At 40.9% G+C, this 21,613-nt stretch overlaps 1 protein-coding gene across 1 annotated transcript in view; it reads left to right on the top strand.

Moving 5' to 3' along the window:
• Nucleotides 1–21,613, top strand: part of LOC126094952 (juvenile hormone esterase-like) — a 112,615-nt gene that overhangs the window by 23,895 nt on the left and 67,107 nt on the right. Inside the window, exons 3-4 of the mRNA XM_049909607.1 lie at nucleotides 1,565–1,850; nucleotides 11,891–12,076. Coding sequence (XP_049765564.1) covers nucleotides 1,565–1,850; nucleotides 11,891–12,076 — 472 coding nt within the window. The remainder of the gene's footprint in view (nucleotides 1–1,564; nucleotides 1,851–11,890; nucleotides 12,077–21,613) is intronic.

Here is a 21,613-nt window from a genome sequence, read left to right as displayed (position 1 = left end):
CTTTAAACATCACAATATCTGAATGAATAAATGGTCTCTAGCATGGAAACCATGCGTTACCGGACATAAGTTCATTAGGCCTTTTTTGTTCCTTATCCTCCCATCGATCAATCGCTAGAGTTTGTATACGGTGGAAAACTCACCCTGTATAAGCACACCAGACCAATGTTAGTCAACCCCAGGAGACATCAGTATGAAGCCGCATAACATGGCCTCATCGCTTGGTAATGGCCTTAACTGGATGCAGGAGAAACGAGTTTCTTCAGATATGCCATATCCAGCTGATCTAAAGTAAACTGAGGTGACAAAAGTCATGGGGTAGCGATATGAACACATACAGGTGGTAGTAGTTTCGCGCACACAAGGTGTAAAAAGGCAGTGAATTGGCGGAGCTCTCATTGATACTCAGGTGATTCACGTGAAAAGGTCTCCAATGTTATTATGGCCGCACGATGGGAAATAACAGATTCTGAATGCGGAATGGTAGCTGGGGCTAAACACATGGGACAGTCCATTTCGGAAGTCGTTAGAAAATTCAATCCACAGTGTCAAGAGTGTGCCGATAATATTGCATTTCAGGCATTACTTCTCACCGCGGACAACGCAGTGCCCGGTGACCTTCACTTAACGATCGAAAGCAACAGCATTTGCGTAGAGTTGTCAGTGGTAATAGAAAAGCAACACTGCGTGAAATAACTACAGAAATCAGTGTGGTACACACGACAAACGTATCCGTTAGGATAGTGCGCCGAAATTTGGCGCCAATGGGCTATGACGACCGCCGCAAGTGTCTTTGCTAACATTACGGCATCGCTTGCAGCGCCTCTCCTGGGCTCGTGACCACATCGGCTGGCCACCAGACGACTGGAAGACCGCTGCCTGATCGGATGAGTCCCGATTTCAGTTGGTAAGGGCTGACGGTAGGTTTCGAGTATGGGGCAGACGCCATGAAGTCATGAACCCAAGTAACAATCAGGCATTGTGCAAACTGTTGGTGGCCCCATAGCGTTGTTGGCTATGTTTAAATGGAATGGACTGGGTCATCTGGCCCAAGTGAACCGGACAATGAGTTGAAATGATTATGTAGCCACTCAATGACATGATGTTCCCAAAACACGATGGAATTTTTGTGGATGACAGTCTGCCATGTCACCGGGCCACAGTTGTTCGTGATTGATTTGAAGATCTTTCTGGACAATTCGAACGAATGATTTGGCCAACACGAATCTCATCGAACATTTATGAGACATAATCGAGAGGTCAGTTCGTGCACAAAATCCAGCACTAACAACACTTTCGCAGTTATGGACGGCTATAGGAGTAGTATGGGTCCCTATTTCTGCAGGGGACTTCCAACGACATTTTTAGTCCATGCCACGTTGAGAGGCTGCACTACTGCAGACAAAAGGAGGTCCGACACGATATCAAAGATATTGCATAAGATTTGCCATCTCATTGTAAATGTTTCGTTTCCAAAAATAAATCGTACAATGATCCGTGAGCATGTGTGGTCGTGGCGACTGGTCATACGACAAGCCTCTTGAGCGTGTGCTGACGTTCGCAGGCCCCACAACCGGCAGCCTCCTGGTCCGGGGTTCGAGACGCGCTGTCCTTCGCGGACGCTTGCGCTCAGCCCCTCTTTTTCGGCCTGATACCTATCACTACCGGCTCCGAAGACTGTCTCTACCTCAACGTCTACGCGCCGGCTGCGGTGAGTGGTCCTTACCCCGTCATGGTCTACATCCACGGTGGAGCCTTCAAGGGCGGTAGTTCTTCGAGTTCAACTCCGCACAACTTCGTGGAGAAGGGCGTTGTGCTAGTCACAATCGCCTACCGTCTCGGAGCCCTTGGTAAGTATATCACTTCATGTTTGCTTTTTTTTAGATTCCATTTAGCGTGAGGTGTTAGATGCGAAAATTTGAAAGAAATCCAGATTTTGGAATCAAGGGCAAACACCTAGCGGAATTAAGGCAACGTGGAATAGTCCCATGCTGATATAGATCCAAGCGCACTACACACATCAAAAAAATGTTTTGTATCACACTAGTTCCCAGAACTCCTGAAGATAGACGTTCACTGTGGATATTGTATCACAGACACAGTCCCTTTGACTGTTCAGAGATGTCACTAAACCCGCCCAAAGATGTAAACAACCATGCATTTGCAGCGCCTATTAGATGGAGGGGATCCAACAGCCGATCAGTTCCATTCATTCCACCAGGAAGGAGGTACACGGCTCATGTTGTCTGTAGTTCAACCAAGCCTAGACGGTCAATACCGCCGTTCGATCGCGTCCGCATTGTGACTTTGTGCCAGGAAGGGCTCTCAACAAGCGAAGTGTCGCGGCGTCTCTGAGTGAACCAAAGCGTTGTAATTCGGACATGGAGGAGATGCAGAGAGACAGGGACTGTCGATTACATGCCTCGTTCAGGCCGCCCAAGCGCTATTACTGCAGTGGATGCAGTTGAAGCATAATTTAATAATAGCTAATACTTGGATTAATAAACATAAAAGAAGCTCTCAGACAGATTATATAATGGTAAGACAGAGCTTCAGGAACCAGGTTTTAAATTGTAAGACATTTCCAGGGGCAGATGTGGACTCTGACCACAATATATTGGTTATGAAATGTAGATTTAAACTGAAGAAACTGAAAAAAGGTGGTAATTTGAGGAGACGGGACTTGGATAAACTGAATGAACCAGAGGTTGTATAGAGCTTCAGGGAGAGCATTAGGAAACGATTAACAAGAATGGGGGAAAGAAATACGGTAGAAGAAGAATGGGTAGCTTTGAGAGATGAAATAGTGAAGGTAGCAGAGGATCAAGTAGGTAAAAAGAGGAGGGCTAATGGAAATACTTCGGGAACAGAAGAGATATTGAATTTAATTCATGGAAAGAAAAAACATAAAAATACAGTAAATGAAGCAGACAGAAAGGAATACAAACGTCTCAAAAATGAGATCGACAGGAAGTGCAAAATGGCTAAGCGGGGTTGGCTAAAAAACAAATGTAAGGATGTGGAGGCATATATAATTACGACTAAGATAGATACAGCCAACAGGAAAATTAAAGAGACCTTCGGAGAAAAGAGAACTAACTGTATGAATATCAAGAGCTTATGTGAAAAACCGGTTCTAAGCAAAGAAGGGAAAGCAGATAGGCGGAAGGAGTATATAAAGGGTCTATACAAGGCAATGTACTTAAGGCTAATATCATGGAAATGGAAGAGGACGTAGATGAAGATGAAATGGGAGATATGATACTGCGTGAAGAATGAAGAATTTCACAGAGCACTGAAAGACCTAAGTGGAAACAAGGCCCCAGGAGCAGACAACATTCCTTTAGAAGTACTGACAGCCTTGGGAGAGCCAGGCCTAGCAAAACTCTACCACCTAGTGAGGAAAATGTATGAGACAGGCGAAATACCCTCAGACGTCAAGAACAATATAATAGTTCCAATCCCAAAGAAAGCAGGTGTTGACAGATGTGAAAATTACCGAACTATCAGTTTAATAAGCCATGGATGCTAAATACTAACACGAATTCCTTACAGACGAATGGAAAAACTGGTAGAAGCCGACCTCGAGGAAGATCAGTTTGGATTCCATAGAGATGTTGGAACACATGAGGCAATACTGACCCTACGACTTATCTTAGAAGCTAGATTAAGGAAAGGCAAACCTACGTTTCTAGCATTTGTACACTTAGAGAAAGCTTTTGACAATGTTGACTGGAATACTCTCTTTCAAATTCTAAAGATGGCAGGGGTAAAATACAGGGAGCGAAGGCTATTTACAATTTGTACAGAAACCAGATGGCAGTTATAAGAGTCGAGGGGCACGAAAGGGAAGCAGTGGTTGGGAAGGGAGTGAGACAGGGTTGTAGCCTATCCCCAATGTTATTCAATCTGTATATTGAGTAAGCAGTAAAGGAAACAAAAGAAAAATTCGGAGTAGGAATTAAAATCCACGGAGAAGAAATAAAAACTTTGAGGTTCGCCGATGACATTGTGATTCTGTCAGTGACAGAAAGGACCTGGAAGAGCAGCTGAATGGAATGGACAGTGTCTTGAAAGGAGGATATAAGACGAACGTCAACAAAAGCAAAACGAGGATAATGGAATGTAGTCGAATTAAATCGGGTGATGCTGAGGGAATTAGATTAGGAAATGAGACACTTAAAGTAGTAAATAAGTTTGCAATTTGGGGAGCAAAATAACTGATGATGGTCGAAGTAGAGAGGATATAAAAGGTAGATTGGCAATGGCAAGGAAAGCGTTTCTGAAGAAGAGAAATTTGTTAACATCGAGTATTGATTTAAGTGTCAGGAAGTCGTTTCTGAAAGTATTTGTATGGATTGTAGCCATGGATGATAAATAGTTTGGACAAGAAGAGAATAGAAGCTTTCGAACTGTGGTGCTACAGAAGAATGCTAAAGATTAGATGGGTAGATCACATAACTAATGAGGAGGTATTGAATAGAATTGGAGAGAAGAGAAATTTCTGGCAGAGCTTGACTAGAAGAAGGGATCGGAAGGTAGGGCATATTCTGAGGCATCAAGGGATCACCAATTTAGTATTGGAGGGCAGCGTGGAGGGTAAAAATCGTAGAGGGAGAACAAGAGATAAATTGACTAAACAGATTCAGAGGGATGTAGGTTGCAGTAGGTACTGGGAGATGAAGAAGCTTGCTCAGGATAGAGTAGCATGGAGAGCTGCATCAAACCAGTCTCTGGACTGAAGACCACAACAACAAAAGAAGATTGTATAAATGGAACAGATTTGGAGACAAGAGAAGGTTTCAGATTGATTACGTAATGCTTAGATAGAGATTTACTAACCAGATTTTAAATAATTATAAGACATTTCCTGGGGCAGATGTAGACCCTGTCAAAAATTTGTTGCTTATGTACTGTAGATTCAAACTGAAGAAACTGGAAAAGGGTAGGAAATTAATGAGATGGGACTTGGATAATTTTGAAAGAATCAGAGGTTGTTGAGAGCTTGAGAGGGAGCATCAGGCAACAGTAGACTAGTACAGGGGAATGGAATACAGTGGAAGACGAATGGATAGCTTTAGGAGATAAGTTAGTGAAGTTAGAAGACTATCAAATAGGTAGAAAGGCAAGGGCCAATAGGAATCCTTGTATAGCACAAAAGATATTGAAATTAAATAATGAAAGGAGAAAATACAAAAATGCAGCATATGAAGCAGGAGAAAGCGAACACAAACGTTCAGGAAATGAGATTGGCAAGAAGTGCAAAACTGCTAAGAAGGACTGGCTATAGGACGAATGTGGGGATTTACAAACATATTTCACTAGGGGAAAGATAGATACCGCCTACAGGAAAGTTTAAGAGGCCTTTGGGGAAAAGAGAAGCACCTGTATGAATATCAAGACCTCAGATGGTAAACCAGCCATAAGCAAAAAAGGGAAAGATGAAAGATGGTCAAATGATTCAGATGGCTCTGAGCACTATGGGACTTAACATCTGAGGTCATCAGTCCCCTAGAACTTAGAACTACTTAAACCCAACTAACCTAAGGACATCACACACATCTATGCCCGAGGCAGGATTCGAACCTGCGACCGTAGCGGTCGAGCGGTTTCAGACTGAAGCGCCTAGAACCGCTCGGCCACATCGGTCGGTTGATGAAAGGTGGAAGGGGTGTATAGAGAGTCTATACAAGGGAGATGAACTTGAATGCAATATTACAGAAAGGGAAGCGGACGTAGATGAAGATGAGATGGGAGATACGACACAACGAGAAGAATTTGACAAAGCCCTGAAAAATCTAAGTCGAAACAATGCCCCGCATTCCGTCAGAACTACTGATAGCCTTGGGAGAGCCAGCCATGACAAAACTCTTCAGTCTGGTGTGAATGATGTATGAGACAGGTGAAATACCCTCAGAGTTCTAGAAGAATGTGATAATTCCAATTCCAAAGAAAGCAGTTGCTGTCAGGTGTGAAAATTACCGAACTAACACTTTAATAAGTCATGGATGCAAAACGCTAACCCGAATTCTTTACAACAAAATGAAAAAACTGGTAGAATCAGACGTCGGGAAAGAGCTTTTGATTCCGGAGAAGTGTAGGAACACGCGAACCAGTACTGAGACTGCGACTTATCTTAGCAGATAGATTAAGGAAAGGCAAATCTACATTTGTAGCGTTTGTAGACTTAGGGAAAGCTTTTGACAATGTTGACTGGAATACTCTATTACAAATTCTGAAGGTAGCAGGAGTAAAATACAGGGAGCGAAAGGCTATTTACAACATGTACAGAAACTAGACGGCAGTAATAAAAGTCGAGGGGTATGAAATGGAAGCAGTGGTTGTGAAAAGAATGAGACAAAGTCGTAGCCTATCCCCAATGTTATTCAATCTGTACATTGAGCAAGCTGTACAGGAAACCAAGAAAAATTTGGAGTAGGAATTAAAGCTCATGGAGAAGAAATAAAAACTTTGAGGTTTGCCGACGACATTGTAATTCTGTCTGAGACAACTAGGGACTTGGAAGAGCAGTTGTACAGAATAGACAGTGTTTTAAAAAGAGGATATAAGATGAACATCAAGAAAAGCGAAAAAAGAATAATGGAATGTAGTCGAATGCTGACGGAATCAGATTAGTAAACGAGTCAGTTAAAGTAATAGATGGGTTTTGCTATTTGGGCATCAAAGAAACTGATCATGGCCGAAATAGAAAGGCTATAAAATATAGACTGGCAATGGCAAGAAAAACGTTTCTAAAGAAGAGAGATTTGCTAACATCAAATATAAATTTAAGTGTTCGGAAGTCTTTCCTGCAGGTATTTGTCTGGAGTGTAGTCATGTACGGAAGTGAAACGTGGACGTTAAACAGTTTAGCTAAAAAGAGAATAGAATCTTTCGAAATGTGGCTCTACAGAAGAGTGCTGAGGATTAGATGGGTCGATCACCTAGTGAGGAAATGGTGAGTAGAATTGGGGAGACTAGAAATTTTGTGCCCCAACTTGACCAAAAGAAGGAATTGGTTGATAGGACACATTACGAGACATCAAGGGACCACCAGTTTATTATTTGAGGGAAGTGTGGGAGGTAAAAATCGAAGAGGGAGACCAAGAGATCTATACAGCAGGCAGATTCTGGAAGATGTAGGTTGCAGTAGTTATTTAGAGATGAAGAGGCTTGCACAGGACAGAGTGGCGTGGAGAGCTGCCTCACACCAATATTCGGACTGAAGACCACAACAACAACACAACAAAATTCAAGTATTTATTTTACATAACTGTAAGTACAATTAAGTAACTGAGTTTAGAGTAAATTAATAACACATTACGACAGGAAATTATAGGAGATCGTAGATAATAGTAAACACTACGTATCTATTGAAAACTAGGTAATGTGTGTTTCATAGAATTAATCGACTGTAAGTCTTAGATATAACTGATTTGAATATTAACACTGTGCCGTCCACACGTCTCGTACAGATGTATTCACTTGGCGCCAGCAGCGCTAGTTCGGATTACTTGGCTTGTCGCCGGCCGTTCTTGACATTATCGGGAGATTATAAATTGTTAAGTTTTATTAATTTCGTCGTTGGTTCTCATACGTTCACAACCCTGTTCCCCTACTTTCATAAAATTTCGAAGATATACAAACGTAAATAAATACAAAATGTGTTTGTTTCATATATTTGTTTATTTGCATTGTCTTTGGTACTTAGTACTTCTCTTTCGTATGATATGTAGCAAAACAGTCTCCATGATGCACCGCAAGTTTTACACAAGACTTGTACATTAAGTTTGTTGTTCTCCTTTTTCTGTTTTTGGAACATACAAGATAGTTCCTTCGTTTTCGTTTATTCGTTTCATTAGCTGGTACACGATGTAGTGGCAACCCCCAAGTTTTGCTCAGAAGCAGGTACATTTTTTTTTTATCCACGAATCAGACACTTTCAACAAAAAATCGTGAAATCGGAGACTCTTGTGGTCTGTATTGAAATAGTGCCATGTACGGAACGCATTAAATAATGCGCAATCAAAGAGGGACATGCAAACCTTTTTGAACATTTAATAGTTTTTCTGTATATAGGGTAATAACTCAAATACTGGTCTGCCGGATCCACTCCTTTCATGTGTTTGTTGTAGTGTAACACACTTTCGGGTTTTTTATTGTGCAATTGGTTTTTCTACATTTTCTTTGAGTGTCATTCAAAGTGGCATTATGTATTGTGGTGATCATTCGTATCGTTTTAGTTTTCGAAGGTCTACATACCTGTGCGAGTACTTCACCTTTCCGTTGATGAAAAGCTTCAAACACATTGACGTCTGCGCGCTTTAATTTTTCCGGAAATCCTGTATTTTGCCGTATCGTTCCACAAACTCGAATTTTCTTTTCAAGTAACTTATCTGCAAGTTCTACACTGTTATAATAATTATCCATGTAGAGGTGACGCCACTTTCCATAAGAAGGTGTCAATAGTTCCATCACTATTTTTGCTAAAGGATATCCAGTGCCGCTTCATATCATGAATGAGCAAATGTATCCCGTACTCGACATCACACAGAATCCGAATGAGTATGCCATATTTCGTAATTTTCGACGGACTGTAAACTTTAAAATTTAACCGCCCACTCCACAGTATCATTCGTTCATCACTTGAGATGTTTTGACTTGGATTAAAGGTTTCTTTAAACTATTTGGAAAAATAATCAATTACGAATTGCACTTTGAGAAGCCTGTCGGTATTATCCGGTTTATTGTTGTTGTCGGAAAAATGTAAAAATGATAATATTTGTCTGAATCGGTTGCGGGACGTCGTTTTGCGAAATATCGGTGTGTCTATCAACGGATTCGTTGACCAATAATCATCGATCCTTGCTTTTTTTTACAATTCCCATACGGATAGCAAGCCCAAACCATTTTCTAAGTTCGGGTCCCGTAACGTCGACAAATTTGGCATTTTTTTATCCAGTTTCTTCTACTGCAATTTTGACTGTAGTACTTGTTGGTTTCGTTGCTAATATATTGAAATAGGTCGTTTCCAATACACAATTCTACGATATCCTCGACGCTCTGTGTATCTTTCGGAAATATGATTGAACCTGGAGATCCTTCAAATTTATTATTGGTCCCCGGTAAATCTAAGTCTGACCACTGTGCACTGTCGTCTTCTTCTGATTCATCCGAATCAGTTGGCAACCGTAGCGTTCGCCGAATTCTTCTTGGACGTATTTCACTATCTTCCGCCGATTCTGCTTCACCTTCGTATTTTTTATATTCAATGTCTTCTTCCCATTCGGCCAAGTCGTCCGAAACGTCAGACAAGACGTCCGCGTATTCATCGTAAATAATCGTATCGTCTCTTTCGTCTGCCATGATGAAAGGGCACGTACTTATTGACGTGTGTAACTTACTGTTTCCTAAACAAAACACCAACAGGATGCAAAAGATACTAAAGTGTTGTCGCCGGCCACTGAGCGATACTGTGCTCACGACACCACTGTGTTGTCGCCGGCCGTTGACCGCTATTTCGCGCACGACACCACTGCGGTGTCGCCGGACGGCATAGTGTTAAGAATTTTTAAAGTTAGGAACAAATGGTCAACCCCAGTGAAAATAACAGGAAAAATCCTTCGGAAATGAATGAGCTCATATTTAATTTTAATGATTTCTTTTAAATTAATCAAAATCAAGTTACCTCATGACAACAACATAAATTTAGTAAATGAATACTGATGCCAAACAATACCATCATACACAACCGTGATTGGTTCTAGTGGATGTAGTACACTGTGGTGCAAATGTTTTAATGTGTATTATATGAAGTAGTTATGATCTTCATTTTTCTGAATCTGGGCAGTAAAATTACGAGATTCGGAGGCAGAGTGGGGGGTGCGAGTATACATAGAAGAAGTAGGAATGTTGAGCAAGGGACAGTGTGTCAACCATGGATTATCTGAGTGGAAATCACGTATTATTTCACTCGGAAACCTTAGTACAAGTTACAGAGACAGACGCTGGAACGCTGCAGTATTGAACTTTGTTCAGTTCGGTCCGAAAGCACAAGTTTCGGGCATAGCAAAATTTTCGTGCAGTAGCAATTAACTTTAGCGATTTACTATGAATCGAAGGAACTCTGATTTTTTCTGTTCAGTTGGTAATAGTCTTCAGCTTTAGAGTGTGGATATCAAAGGAAGTATTTGGCAAAACACTATATCGTAAATCTGGAAGGTAAACTCACACTAATGCTATCTTCGGCTGGGCTATATACTCATGTACGCGCTCTGTGCAATGTTACTAACCAGACGGAACATTACTCACAATCTCGTGTGTCGCCTATAGTTATTGATCACCCACCTCCTATATATTATTAATCATTGGTGTTGAAAGCAGAAACTTTGAATTTGAGATGAACTAGGGTGCATGTGGAACTTCCCTCCTTTAGACAACCAAGATCCAAACAAGTTAATGGCTATACATTGTACCAGCAGCCTTGGTGCTGAAAGAAAACATTTATCATCTGTTATGTTTCACACTGTAATGTGTATATCTGAGTAGTACCCTAGAGTTCTGTTGTGTAGCTAAATTTTCTAGCTTTTTTAACACCTTACCTTCTATGTCAGATAATAATATTAACAGTAATAACATCTTTCATCTATCTAAGGGCGGTAGTATAATTTACTCGAATACCCATGTAGATACATTTTCTTCCATTTTGACATGAAACACTTGCATGTATGTTCAGGTTTCTGCTAGCACTTGAATGAACTGCTCCACACACGGTCTAGAATGGGTATGGATTCATTCACTATAGCACTCCGTCTTCAGGCCACGAGTGGCCTAGCGGGACCATCCGACCGCCGTGTCATCCTCGGTGGAGGATGCGGATAGGAGGGGCGTGGGGTCAGCACACCGCTCACCCGGTCGTTATGATGGTATTCTTGACCGAAGCCGCTACTATTCGGTCGAGTAGCTCCTCAATTGGCATCACGAGGCTGAGTGCACCCCGAAAAATGGCAACAGCGCATGGCGGATGGATGGTCACCCATCCAAGTGCCGGCCACGCTCGACAGCGCTTAACTTCGGTGATCTCACGGGAACCGGTGTATCCACTGCGGCAAGGCCGTTGCCATTCATTCACTATGCCTGTGTAGTATTTTCAGATATGGTTTGACGTGCATTTTGGTTTAACATACACTGATAAATTTTTACAGACAAATTAACAAATCATGATTTCTTTGATTGACTTGTTGGTTCGTAGAACAGTGACGCCTGGCGAAGCGTCCCATACGCGAAGGAGCACACTGTTCCCTTTCTTGGCCGAAAACTGAAACTACATTTAAAAGTTCAATGGCTTGTACAAAGCAATAAGGCTAACCACTTGTTTCTAAAAGTTCACATTTCACTTTGTACTCTAGGGAACGGCTTTAGGAAATTGATGTTGATGACGCCGACCAGTGTGGGCAAGTGGTTCTAGGCGTTTCAATCTGGAACCGCGCGACCGCTACGGTCGCAGGTTCGAGTCCTGCCTCGGGCATGGATGTGTGTGATGTCCTTAGGTCAGTTAGGTTTAATTAGTTCTAAGTTCTAGGGGACTGATGACCTCAGATGTTGAGTCCCATAGTGCTCAGAACCATTTGAACCATTTTTTTATATTGATGACTCTGAGTACAGTAAATAATAAAACTTAAAGAGCCATCCTCAAAATACGGATAATAGAACCGCTATAATTAGTATCCTGTTGAGTTCTGTCTGTTATGATGGATAGTGTTTTTTTCTTGTTTCAGAGCAGAAAAATCAGACACTGGAAGTTAAGTGACTTGTATGCCGAGTAAACAAGGCAGTTGACATCTGACAGTTTATGTGTGTGGAGAATTTACATCTTGTCGGCATGTGGCAGGTTTCCTGAGCCTGTTGAACGACGACATCCCGGGCAATGCGGGTTTCAAGGACCAGGTGCTGGCGCTACAGTGGGTGCAGAGGAACATCGCGGCCTTTGGCGGAGATCCTAGCAGCGTTGTCATATTTGGGGAAAGTGCAGGTGGCGGCTCCACGTCACATCTTTTCCTCTCACCGGCCACCAAGGGTGAGCACCTCCTGAGCTATCAGGCCTATAAGCCAGATGTAATCAATCAAGAACTGAAGTACTCCGAAATAAGATACGAAAAGAAAATATGTCACTTCATTTGACGGAATTTATATCATTCTCTCTTTGTTTTTGTTAGTTCCTATTAGTTTCCATCATTATTCACGTAACTGTCTGTCGATATTAACGTTTCTTCTCTTTTACTTCCATAGTTATATGTTGATAAGCTTCAGTTCATGTTCTGATATCCTCCTGTCTTTGTTTTTATGAGGACGTTTCTATGCAGTGCGTCTTCTTCTCTTTAACCTCATCTTTGAATCTCGAAGCACTTCTTTACTCTATTTAGGTTTGTGTTTGAGCTCTCAAACGAGTGACGTAATAATTTTGATCAGGCTATCGGTGTTCATGTGGAGTACTTGACTTAGCTAGAGTAGCCTGATTGCTGTTTTGTTTCCCGAAGTTGTTATGCACTTCGTCCTTAATTTCAGAGTTCATTTTTTTTAATTCTTCCTAGTTTACTGATAGCCTTAAGCTTTTCTATTAGATACGTTATATATCAAACAGTATTCGGGTGTTAACTAAGCCAAAAGGCTTCCAGTAGTCCGGAATATTGTGACTGTATTGTAGGAAGCAGAAAAATAACAAAAGGCAATACCAGAAATCTTTCTCTCCTCAAATGATTAGGAATCCCATTGCCAAAAGTTCAACTTTCAAATTACTATTGTCCATGAATGGTTGCAAATGATCTCCAAGTAGCCGAACATAACAATTTCCAGTCAATGATCAGTTTAGTTGGACCAGAGGCCCAGTCCATTCCATGTAAACGAAGCCCACACCATTATGGAACCACCACCAGTTTGCACTTTGCCTTGTTGATAACTCGGCTTCGTGGGATCTGCACCACACTCGAACACAACCATCAGCTCTTACCAATTGAAATCAGGACTCATCTTTCCAGGCCACGGTTTTCCAGTCGTCCAAGGCACAACCCAGGAGAGGCGCTGCAGGCGATGTCGTGCTTTTACCAAAGGCACTCGCGTCGGTCATCTGCTGCCATAGACCATTAATGCCAGTTTCGCCACACTGTCCTAACGTATACGTTCATTGTACGTCCCATATTGATTTCTGCCTGTTATTTCACACGGTTTTGCTTGCCTGTTAGGGCTGACAACACTAAGCAAACGCCGCTGCTCTCGGTCGTTAAGTGAAGGCCGTCAGGACTGCATTGTTCGTGGTGAGTGGTAACGTCTGAAATTTTGTATTCTCTGCTCACTCTTGACACTGTAGACCTCCGAATATTGGATTCCTTAATGATTTTCGAAATGTCCCATGCGTCTAGGTCCACCTACCATTCCGCGTTCAAAGTCTGATAATTCCCATCGTGCGGCCATAAACACGTCGGACACCTTTTCACTTGAATCACAGTAGCACGAATGACATCTTCGCTATTGCGCTGCCTTTTTATACGTTGTGCATGCGATACTAGCACCATCTGTATATGTGCATTTCGTTATCCCATGACTTTTGTCATTCAGTGTACTAATCACTTGCATATCGAAACTGTGGCGCTTGACGGTTGTTACATGTTGAAATTTTAATGGCCGACGGTTTGCTTTGAAGGCTCTTTACGCAGTTAGCCATCATCATCATCATCAACATCGTCGTCGTCGGTATCAGCCAGTTCGATCACTTGGTGATGTGGCTTGTTTGAGTTGACTTGCAACATAGGATGCCAGCAGATCCTTCCTTATCTGCCAATTAATCTGGCTTCTTTCTTAACCCTATCCTATCTGTTAGGTTCTCTTCCTACTGGTTCTTTTGGTAAGCTGAACTCCAAGCTAATACTTCATTTGACCATCTACCGTCTTTTATTCGAGCGATATGATCAGCCCACTGTCGTTGCAAGGCATTCACACCTTCCACTAAGCCACTGATCTTTTGTACGTCTGATATCAACTGCTCTCTTTCCATATTTCCTCGTGTAGCCCAGCATTGAGCTTTCCGTTCCCCAGCATTGAGCTTTCCATTCCACTTTGGGTTACTATTAGTTTTCTAACAATGAACTCGTTTAATGTCTTTTGTCTCACAGCCATAAATTATTACTGGCAGTATAGACTGGTCAAAAACGGTTTCCTTCAGCTCAGCCGATATCTTAGAATTCAAGCCTGAAGAGTATCTTCCAGAAGCTTGTCACCCTAATTTACCTCGTTGACTGTTCCTGTTTTTAGGTAGTCTTTCATACTGAAAGTTGACTCAGTCAGACATATTCTGTGATCATTTGCAAATATAAATCCCTGTGGTGTCTATTTATTCATCATAGTCTTGGTTTTATCATATTTCTTTTTAGACCACTTCAGATCAGAATAACGCAAGTTCACTAACTAACGTCTGAAGTCTTTCTATTTACAAATAGAACAATAAAAGGGATATTATTTTCCAATTCAGACATTTCTTTTTCTAGAACTACTGAAAATAATTTTGGAGGTAAAGAGTCGCCTTATTTTAAACATTTTAAATGGGAAATTCATTTGCTTCCTCAACAACATTCACAAATGCTGTAAAGGTTTTGCTTATGTTATATAAATCCTTAATATAACCATGTTCTATATCTTTTCCTGTTAGTCTCAGACACAGCTGAGTGACTGATGGAACCGAATGCGTGTTCAAAATTAATAAAGGCAAGCAAAGAAAAAGATGGCACTCATTTGTTCAGTTAATTGTTTGTGTAGGGTGAGGATATGATCAATTTACTAAATCCTGGACGGAACACAGGTAGCTCAGTGGGTTGAACCAGGTCAAATGTAGTGTTCAACCTGGAAGTAAAAATTGTAGTAAAAACTTTGTGTAGTATGGACAGAAGGCTGATAAGGCGAATTCTGTACATCTTTAGCACTAACTTTCTTATGTATTGAGATTATTTTCGCTTTATTTATTACTTAATGCTAGAGAAAAACCTTTCCCATAACAATGTGCAAATTTCCTTGATTACATGCATCGCTCCAATGCCTTTAACATCTCCAAATGTTCTGAATAACTTGCAACAAAGTTCTGTAAATATCGTCAACTTTTTGTCAAACGTCTGCAGTATCACTAGCAGGTGGTAGTACTGTGCAACAAGCAACCAATGTCTCGATTTTAGCAGCCACTGTCTCACTCAACATACAAACTTTGGCGTTCACTTACATTTTTTCATGAATCTTTTTTGGTGAGCTTGATGGCTGATTTGTATTTTCTTTCACAATCTCTCGGAGAGAGTTGATAAGTGTTCTTCAACGAAGCACTACCAGTCAAAACATTAAGGAAGAGTGAAATAGCTTTACACCAACTTTTTCTGATACATCACAGCAGTCATAAAAACGGATTTTACCTTCATATTCTAACTATGGAGTATATTCTACGTACTGAGTAACCACTAGTCACTGCCTCATATACAAAATATTTAAATCTTCATATAGCGGAGATGCTGAGTCGTGATAGTCACAGCAAAAGATTCACACAATTATAGCTTTCGGCCACTAACGCCTTTGTCAGCAATAGACACACATACACACATGCACACACACACACTCACACAAACGCAACTTGCACACACGTCTGCAATCTGTGGGCTTTCGAATAGGAAATGTGATTAGTGGCCCTCAACTACGTACCCTCAGAGTTGAAATATTAAAAGTTTTGGCTGGTTTCGTTGTCTAGGGGCTGGGATACGTAGTTGCCACATTACAGGTCAAATACTGCTGAGTCTATAGTAAACAATATGAATAAACACTTGAATCGAATGATCGAAGGTTCCTATCACTCGGCAATTGCGAATTTTGAATGTGACGTAGAAATTCATAAATGAAAGACTGCAATTAAATAAAATCTGCAGGTACTATTTTAACGACTTTAAATTATGAGTACGATGGCAGAAGTACCTTTAAGAATAACCGGCCGATGTGGCCGAGCGGTTCTAGGCGCTTCAGTCCGGAACCGCGCTGTTGCTACGGTCGCAGGTTCGAATCCTGCCTTGGGCATGTATGTGTGTGATGTCCTTAAGGTTAGTTAGGTTTAAGTAGTTCTAAGTCTAGGGGACTGATGACCTCAGATGTTAAGTCCCATAGTGCTTAGAGCAATTTGAACCATTTGAACCTTTAAGAATGCCATTTATTACTGTAAAACGCTAATTGGTGTCGATGGTACAGCAAATTAAATAAAACATAAGTTGAATAACAGGGAAACAATAGATTCCTACTTCACGTAATTAGTTATAAGCAAGAACATAGCTCGCGAGATATTCACTTCTAAACGCCTACTACGTCTTCACTACAGAAGCCACGGAAATATCACAAGTGCACACGTCGGCACTACGAATTATTTCAATCTCCCGCGATCACGCGCAAACTGCTCCACTCTCCAAGTCCTACCTGCGACCATACGTCGCTGCTTCCCGTCCAGCCCTCTCGAGTCCTGTGCGACCGTACGCCGCGCCGTCCTGTTCAATACTCCCCATGTCCGGTCCAGCACTATGCTTGTGTCCTGTGCGAACCAGTGCTCCTCCCCCACTTCCATCCAGTCTCCCCATTAACGAGCACTGTGATTGGCTATAGCGTTCCCGCCGTGTCTTCAAGCCAATGTGGGCGCTGATGACCTCGATGTTGAGCGCCCATAAACCCCAACACACACACACAAGCCAATGCACACTCACAGACATAATGAAAGACATACTAAATACTGGATTTACATTTAAATAACTTGAAATCAAATAAATATTCCTATGGCTGGACCATAAACACGCTCTAACTCACATTATTGAGTATATAAACAAATTAATAAACATATATCAAAGGAATAGAAACAAAAAGTAGGCCAGTAGCCTAATGTCTCCGTGCTTTGTAACACAGTAAATATTTGACCAATTTCTTCATGAATAGTATATATCGGATATAAATAAAGACAAAGGTAAATAGATATATTTATAAGCATGTTGCTACCTTTTGTTCGTGTAACTGTGGAGTACTTATGGCCTGACGCAAGTAATAGTAATCGACCACTTTGACCTCCAATAACTCATGTACTATTCAAGTTACATGCCTGCAATTCATACCAATTTAGCTTTACACTAATAGCTTTCTAAACACACGTCGATCGACAAAATCGGATGAGACGTTTAGATTTTGGAAACTCGTTTGTGGGTGTTACTTGTATAATTGACAGTCAGATACTAAACTTTAAACTAATAAAGATATCGAAAATCTGATTACCCCATCAGAATCGTCGTGTAAATAATAGTAATATACATGTTTCCTTTTAAGGTATCATGATTCCCCTGGATATTATTAATTTCTGCATGAACTGTGAAATGTCTGCTATTATGGTTTCACGACGTCCACCATCTTTGAGACTCCCGGCATACACGTCTCCTTCATCAACACAAAGCACAGTCCTCGACACCGCGTCGACATGGAACTCCCAGCCACCACCTGGACCACGCGCTGGGGCTACCCCTCTTGCACCGTCGGATGCTCGGCACCATGTGGCTGCCGACGAGCCGCGGCCCGTGCGGCCACACCAACTCCGAACTTAGAATATTTTCAGGGCGTCACAACTCGCCCATTACCTCACAAGTCTCAGATAACTGAAACCACACTACCAGCAGCGGCACCAGTGCGTGATGCGAATGGCGACAGGTTGGTGGTAAGGAGGAGGCTGGGTCGGGGAGGGGGAGACACAGTGTGGTGGGGTGCGGACGGTGAAGTGCTGCAGTTTACATGGAGGGCAGGAGAGAAGTTGGGGGGGGGGGGGTAAGTAGCGGAAAGGAGAGAAACAAAAAGAAATGAAAAGATTGGGTGTGGTGGCGAAATGACGGCTGAGTAGTGCTGGTATGGGAACAGGAAGGGGGCTGAATGGATGAGGACAGTGACTAACGAAGGTTGAGGCCAGTAGGGTTACAGGAACATAGAATGTATTGCAGGGAAAGTTTTTGTTGTGCCTATCGCGACTCAGCATCTCCGCTATATGGTGAGTAGCAACTTTGCTTTTCTAATATTGTCACATTCCATCCTGGATTTTCCATTGTTTGATATTTAAATCTTCTCTAGAAATGCAGGTTTTCACAACCAATCTCCATATCTTTTAACTATGGAAATATAAAAGCTATGACTCATGCTGATGCTTTAGCAAAATGGATTAATAGCTGTTCAGAACTTGAAAAGATGTCGCTAATCGTTATGACCAACAAACTGTTAGCGATCATAACTTTACGTGCATCGCCCACATTCTCTTACTTTGTATCACAGATATAAGAGTTATAATTACATTTGCCATCAGGGACGTCTCATCCCTAGACCAATTGACAAGTTTATCATTTTCCAAGAACTTCTATGGCTACTTATTTAAAAGAAGCATGTTATCATTACTCCCAAGTTGTATTTGCAACTCTTCAACATAATCTAGAAACCAAATGAAGCTATACAGTCACTTATATATGACTGTATTGCTATATAGTCATATGTGTGACTGTATATTTATATATATTTGATTGTATTTCTATATAGACACACACACACACATATTGCTGCATAAGGTTCCCAGATTTATGTTGATGTTTATTATTATTATTATTATTATTATTATTGCAGGCATTTTCCTCATCAAGAAGTATGTTTGCACAGAGTCCAGTGATTACACATTCTTAAACTTCAATCAGTTTTCCAACATATAAAAACTTTTATTTAAGCTAATTACCTCAACTTCAAAAGATGGCTGTGTTGAAGATTTTTGTGTATGTGTCTCTGATGTCTGTGGTTCCAATGTTTTTGGCTCTGAACTGTTTATTACAAAGAATAGTCAATCATCAAGTTTGTCAGTTTTGGCAAAAAGCTGTGCAACAGCAGCTTAAACGTTTTATTACTGATTGCCATAATTTTTCTAAAAGTAGTACTAAAGCAAAATTATTTTAGCCATTTTAACATTGCTGCAAACAGAATGAAAGATTTTTTTTCTATTTTAGACAGTAAAAGAGAGAAGAAAACCTATTACATGGTATAATTCTTGTTTTAGGATTTTGTAACAAAACCATTGTTTTTAGAAGTAGGATGAATTTTAATCAGCTGTAGGCTGCACTGCTAATACAAGATAACTAAAAATATAAAATAATCAGCTATGCAGATTCATCGTGGTAGGAGCTAACCAGTCCTCATAAACAAACTCCACAGCACGTTCTGCCTCTGCAGTAGGCCAATGTAAAATGGTGTCATAAAAGTTTTCTTATTCCCCCAGTGAGATTTTAGGACATTTAGGTCTCATATCTTTGATTGATATCGATCAGAACCTAAAACAATAACGAACTAATCAGGATTCAGACCTGAGCACGAATGAAAAATGGCTAGAAAATGCATTACTTCAGGCTTTAATATAGTATTTTAGTTAAGCTTGTGAATGAGAACGTAACACTGAGCTATATATTTGTAAGTATGCCCATTAATTACATTTATAAGCTTACTTTTTCTGAATGGTAGGCCAAATTGGTGGGCAAGTCAGGAGCAGGATCTGGAAAACTGAATGTTTATTCAATGACTTTATTAATATGTGGATTTACTATCACTTTTGCAGGAGTGTTCTTGTCATAACAAATTTGGTTGTATGTGGATATCTTCAAATTCTCGTTCTGGTCTTTCGGAACACCTCCATCAGAAATTTCGTCTGAGTTTGAAACATTTTTGTATTAAATAGGCCATATTGTTTGAAATAAATGATATCTTTGTTAGAAAGAAACTCTTTAAACAGTAAAACGAATTGTTTTAGTGGCTTTCAGTATATGCTCCCTATATTATATCCCTCTGGTGTACAAATTCGATACAAGTTTTTCAGGAGATGCTTTATAGCCCGAAAGTCTATGTTATACGGTATACACGTGTTATCACAAAAAAAAATTGTGGATGGTATTGTCATGACACAGTTTGTCACACAAATTGTTCCAAAACTTTAAAAGGATTAGTTTCCTTACCGTAATGGGCGTCTGTCTCAGTGTAATTGAGTAATACACTGCATGTCTCATCCATAAATTATTACCTTGACCCTAAGGATAAAGGTAGATTTTGTACTTATTGCTTTTCACATCACAGATAACGAAAACTTCAAACCATAACTGCACCATATAAAAGAATTTCTTTACAGAAATATTCGGAAATGGCAGGTTTTGCATGTAAGCAAACTCAAAGTGGCAGTTTCTTCTTCATTTTTAGACCCTTCTTGCATAATAGTATAAAACTTTCTGGCCCTCTTTTTGTCTGCAGTACGTTTCTCATAATCATTCAAGGATTAATCCCTCAGTTTTAATTTTTGGCTTTTACATTGACTGTATGCGTCAAACTGTTGTAGTCTCAGGAAGTTTTGTTGAAAATAAGAGTAGTAAAAACATTAGTACACTGTCAGAAAAAAATCGCAACACCAAGAAATAATTAATGTAGACTAACGAAATTTCGGGAATACAGAGGTAACTTATTTAAGTGATTAACATAACGAGATCACAGGTTAATATAAACATGAGATAATCCAATGAAAATATGAAATGCTGGGACATTAATAACCGACAAAATGCTGCATGCAAGCATGCTCATGTGCGTGCATTGTGTTGTTCAGATGCCTGATGTCAGTTTGTGGGATGGTGTACCATGCCTGTTGCATTTGGTCTGTCATTACAGGGACGGTTAATGTTGTTTGGGGATAACGCTAGGGTTGTCGTCCTATGTTGCTCGATTGGAGACAGTTCTGGTGATCTTGCGGGTCAAGGCAACATATCGACACTCTGTGGAGCATGTTGGGTTACAACAGCAACATGTGAACGAGAGTTATCCTTTAGGGGAAAACAAACGTGGAATGCTGTTCATGAATGACAGCACAACAGGTCGAATTGAAACGGTACAGTAGTTTCCGCTCTATAAGCAGCAGGTTTCGCTGCTCGTTTGCACCGAGAAATACAAACAGAGGCGGCCCTGCCGCCAATTTTATTGTACGACGTGGCCGGCCGCGGGTGCAACAGAACCCATGTGGACGGGTGGCAAGAAAAGTGTCAGGCTTCATAATACGTATTTATATGTGACGTGTGTTATGCATTTCTTGTACTTGAATGTGAATCTGCACATGAACTTTCCTAATCCTCCGCACACCTTCCCGTAAAGCGTGGCCAAATCTTAGTTGGGAAGTAGTTCTGTAGAATAGTAGTGCCAACCTCACTCCTGGGTATGGGATCAGAGAGACATCACAGGCAGGTAAAAGTCAAAGACGTTCCAGTGTTACAAGATTTGCGGTGAAGAGGTTGGTCACGGCAAAGTGGTTCGACCATCCTCTCCACCGGGGCCCAGGAAGACCTCTGGGTGCCCGCCATACTTGAGGAGTGTTACAGAAGATGGGTAAGTGAGCAGACGTACCCTCAGTGCGTCTGACTCAATGCTCACACATGGAAGAGTGGTATTTGAATATTTGTACTAATTCTGTTATTTCCAGATTCGGATTGTGTAAGGAAATGAATGTTCTCGTTTAATTTCTGAAATTTGA

This window comes from Schistocerca cancellata, chromosome 8, assembly GCF_023864275.1.
Source record: "Schistocerca cancellata isolate TAMUIC-IGC-003103 chromosome 8, iqSchCanc2.1, whole genome shotgun sequence".
Lineage (NCBI taxonomy): Eukaryota > Metazoa > Arthropoda > Insecta > Orthoptera > Acrididae > Schistocerca > Schistocerca cancellata.
Note: the sequence above shows the minus strand (reverse complement) of the source record. Positions and strands in the feature narration are given on the sequence as shown.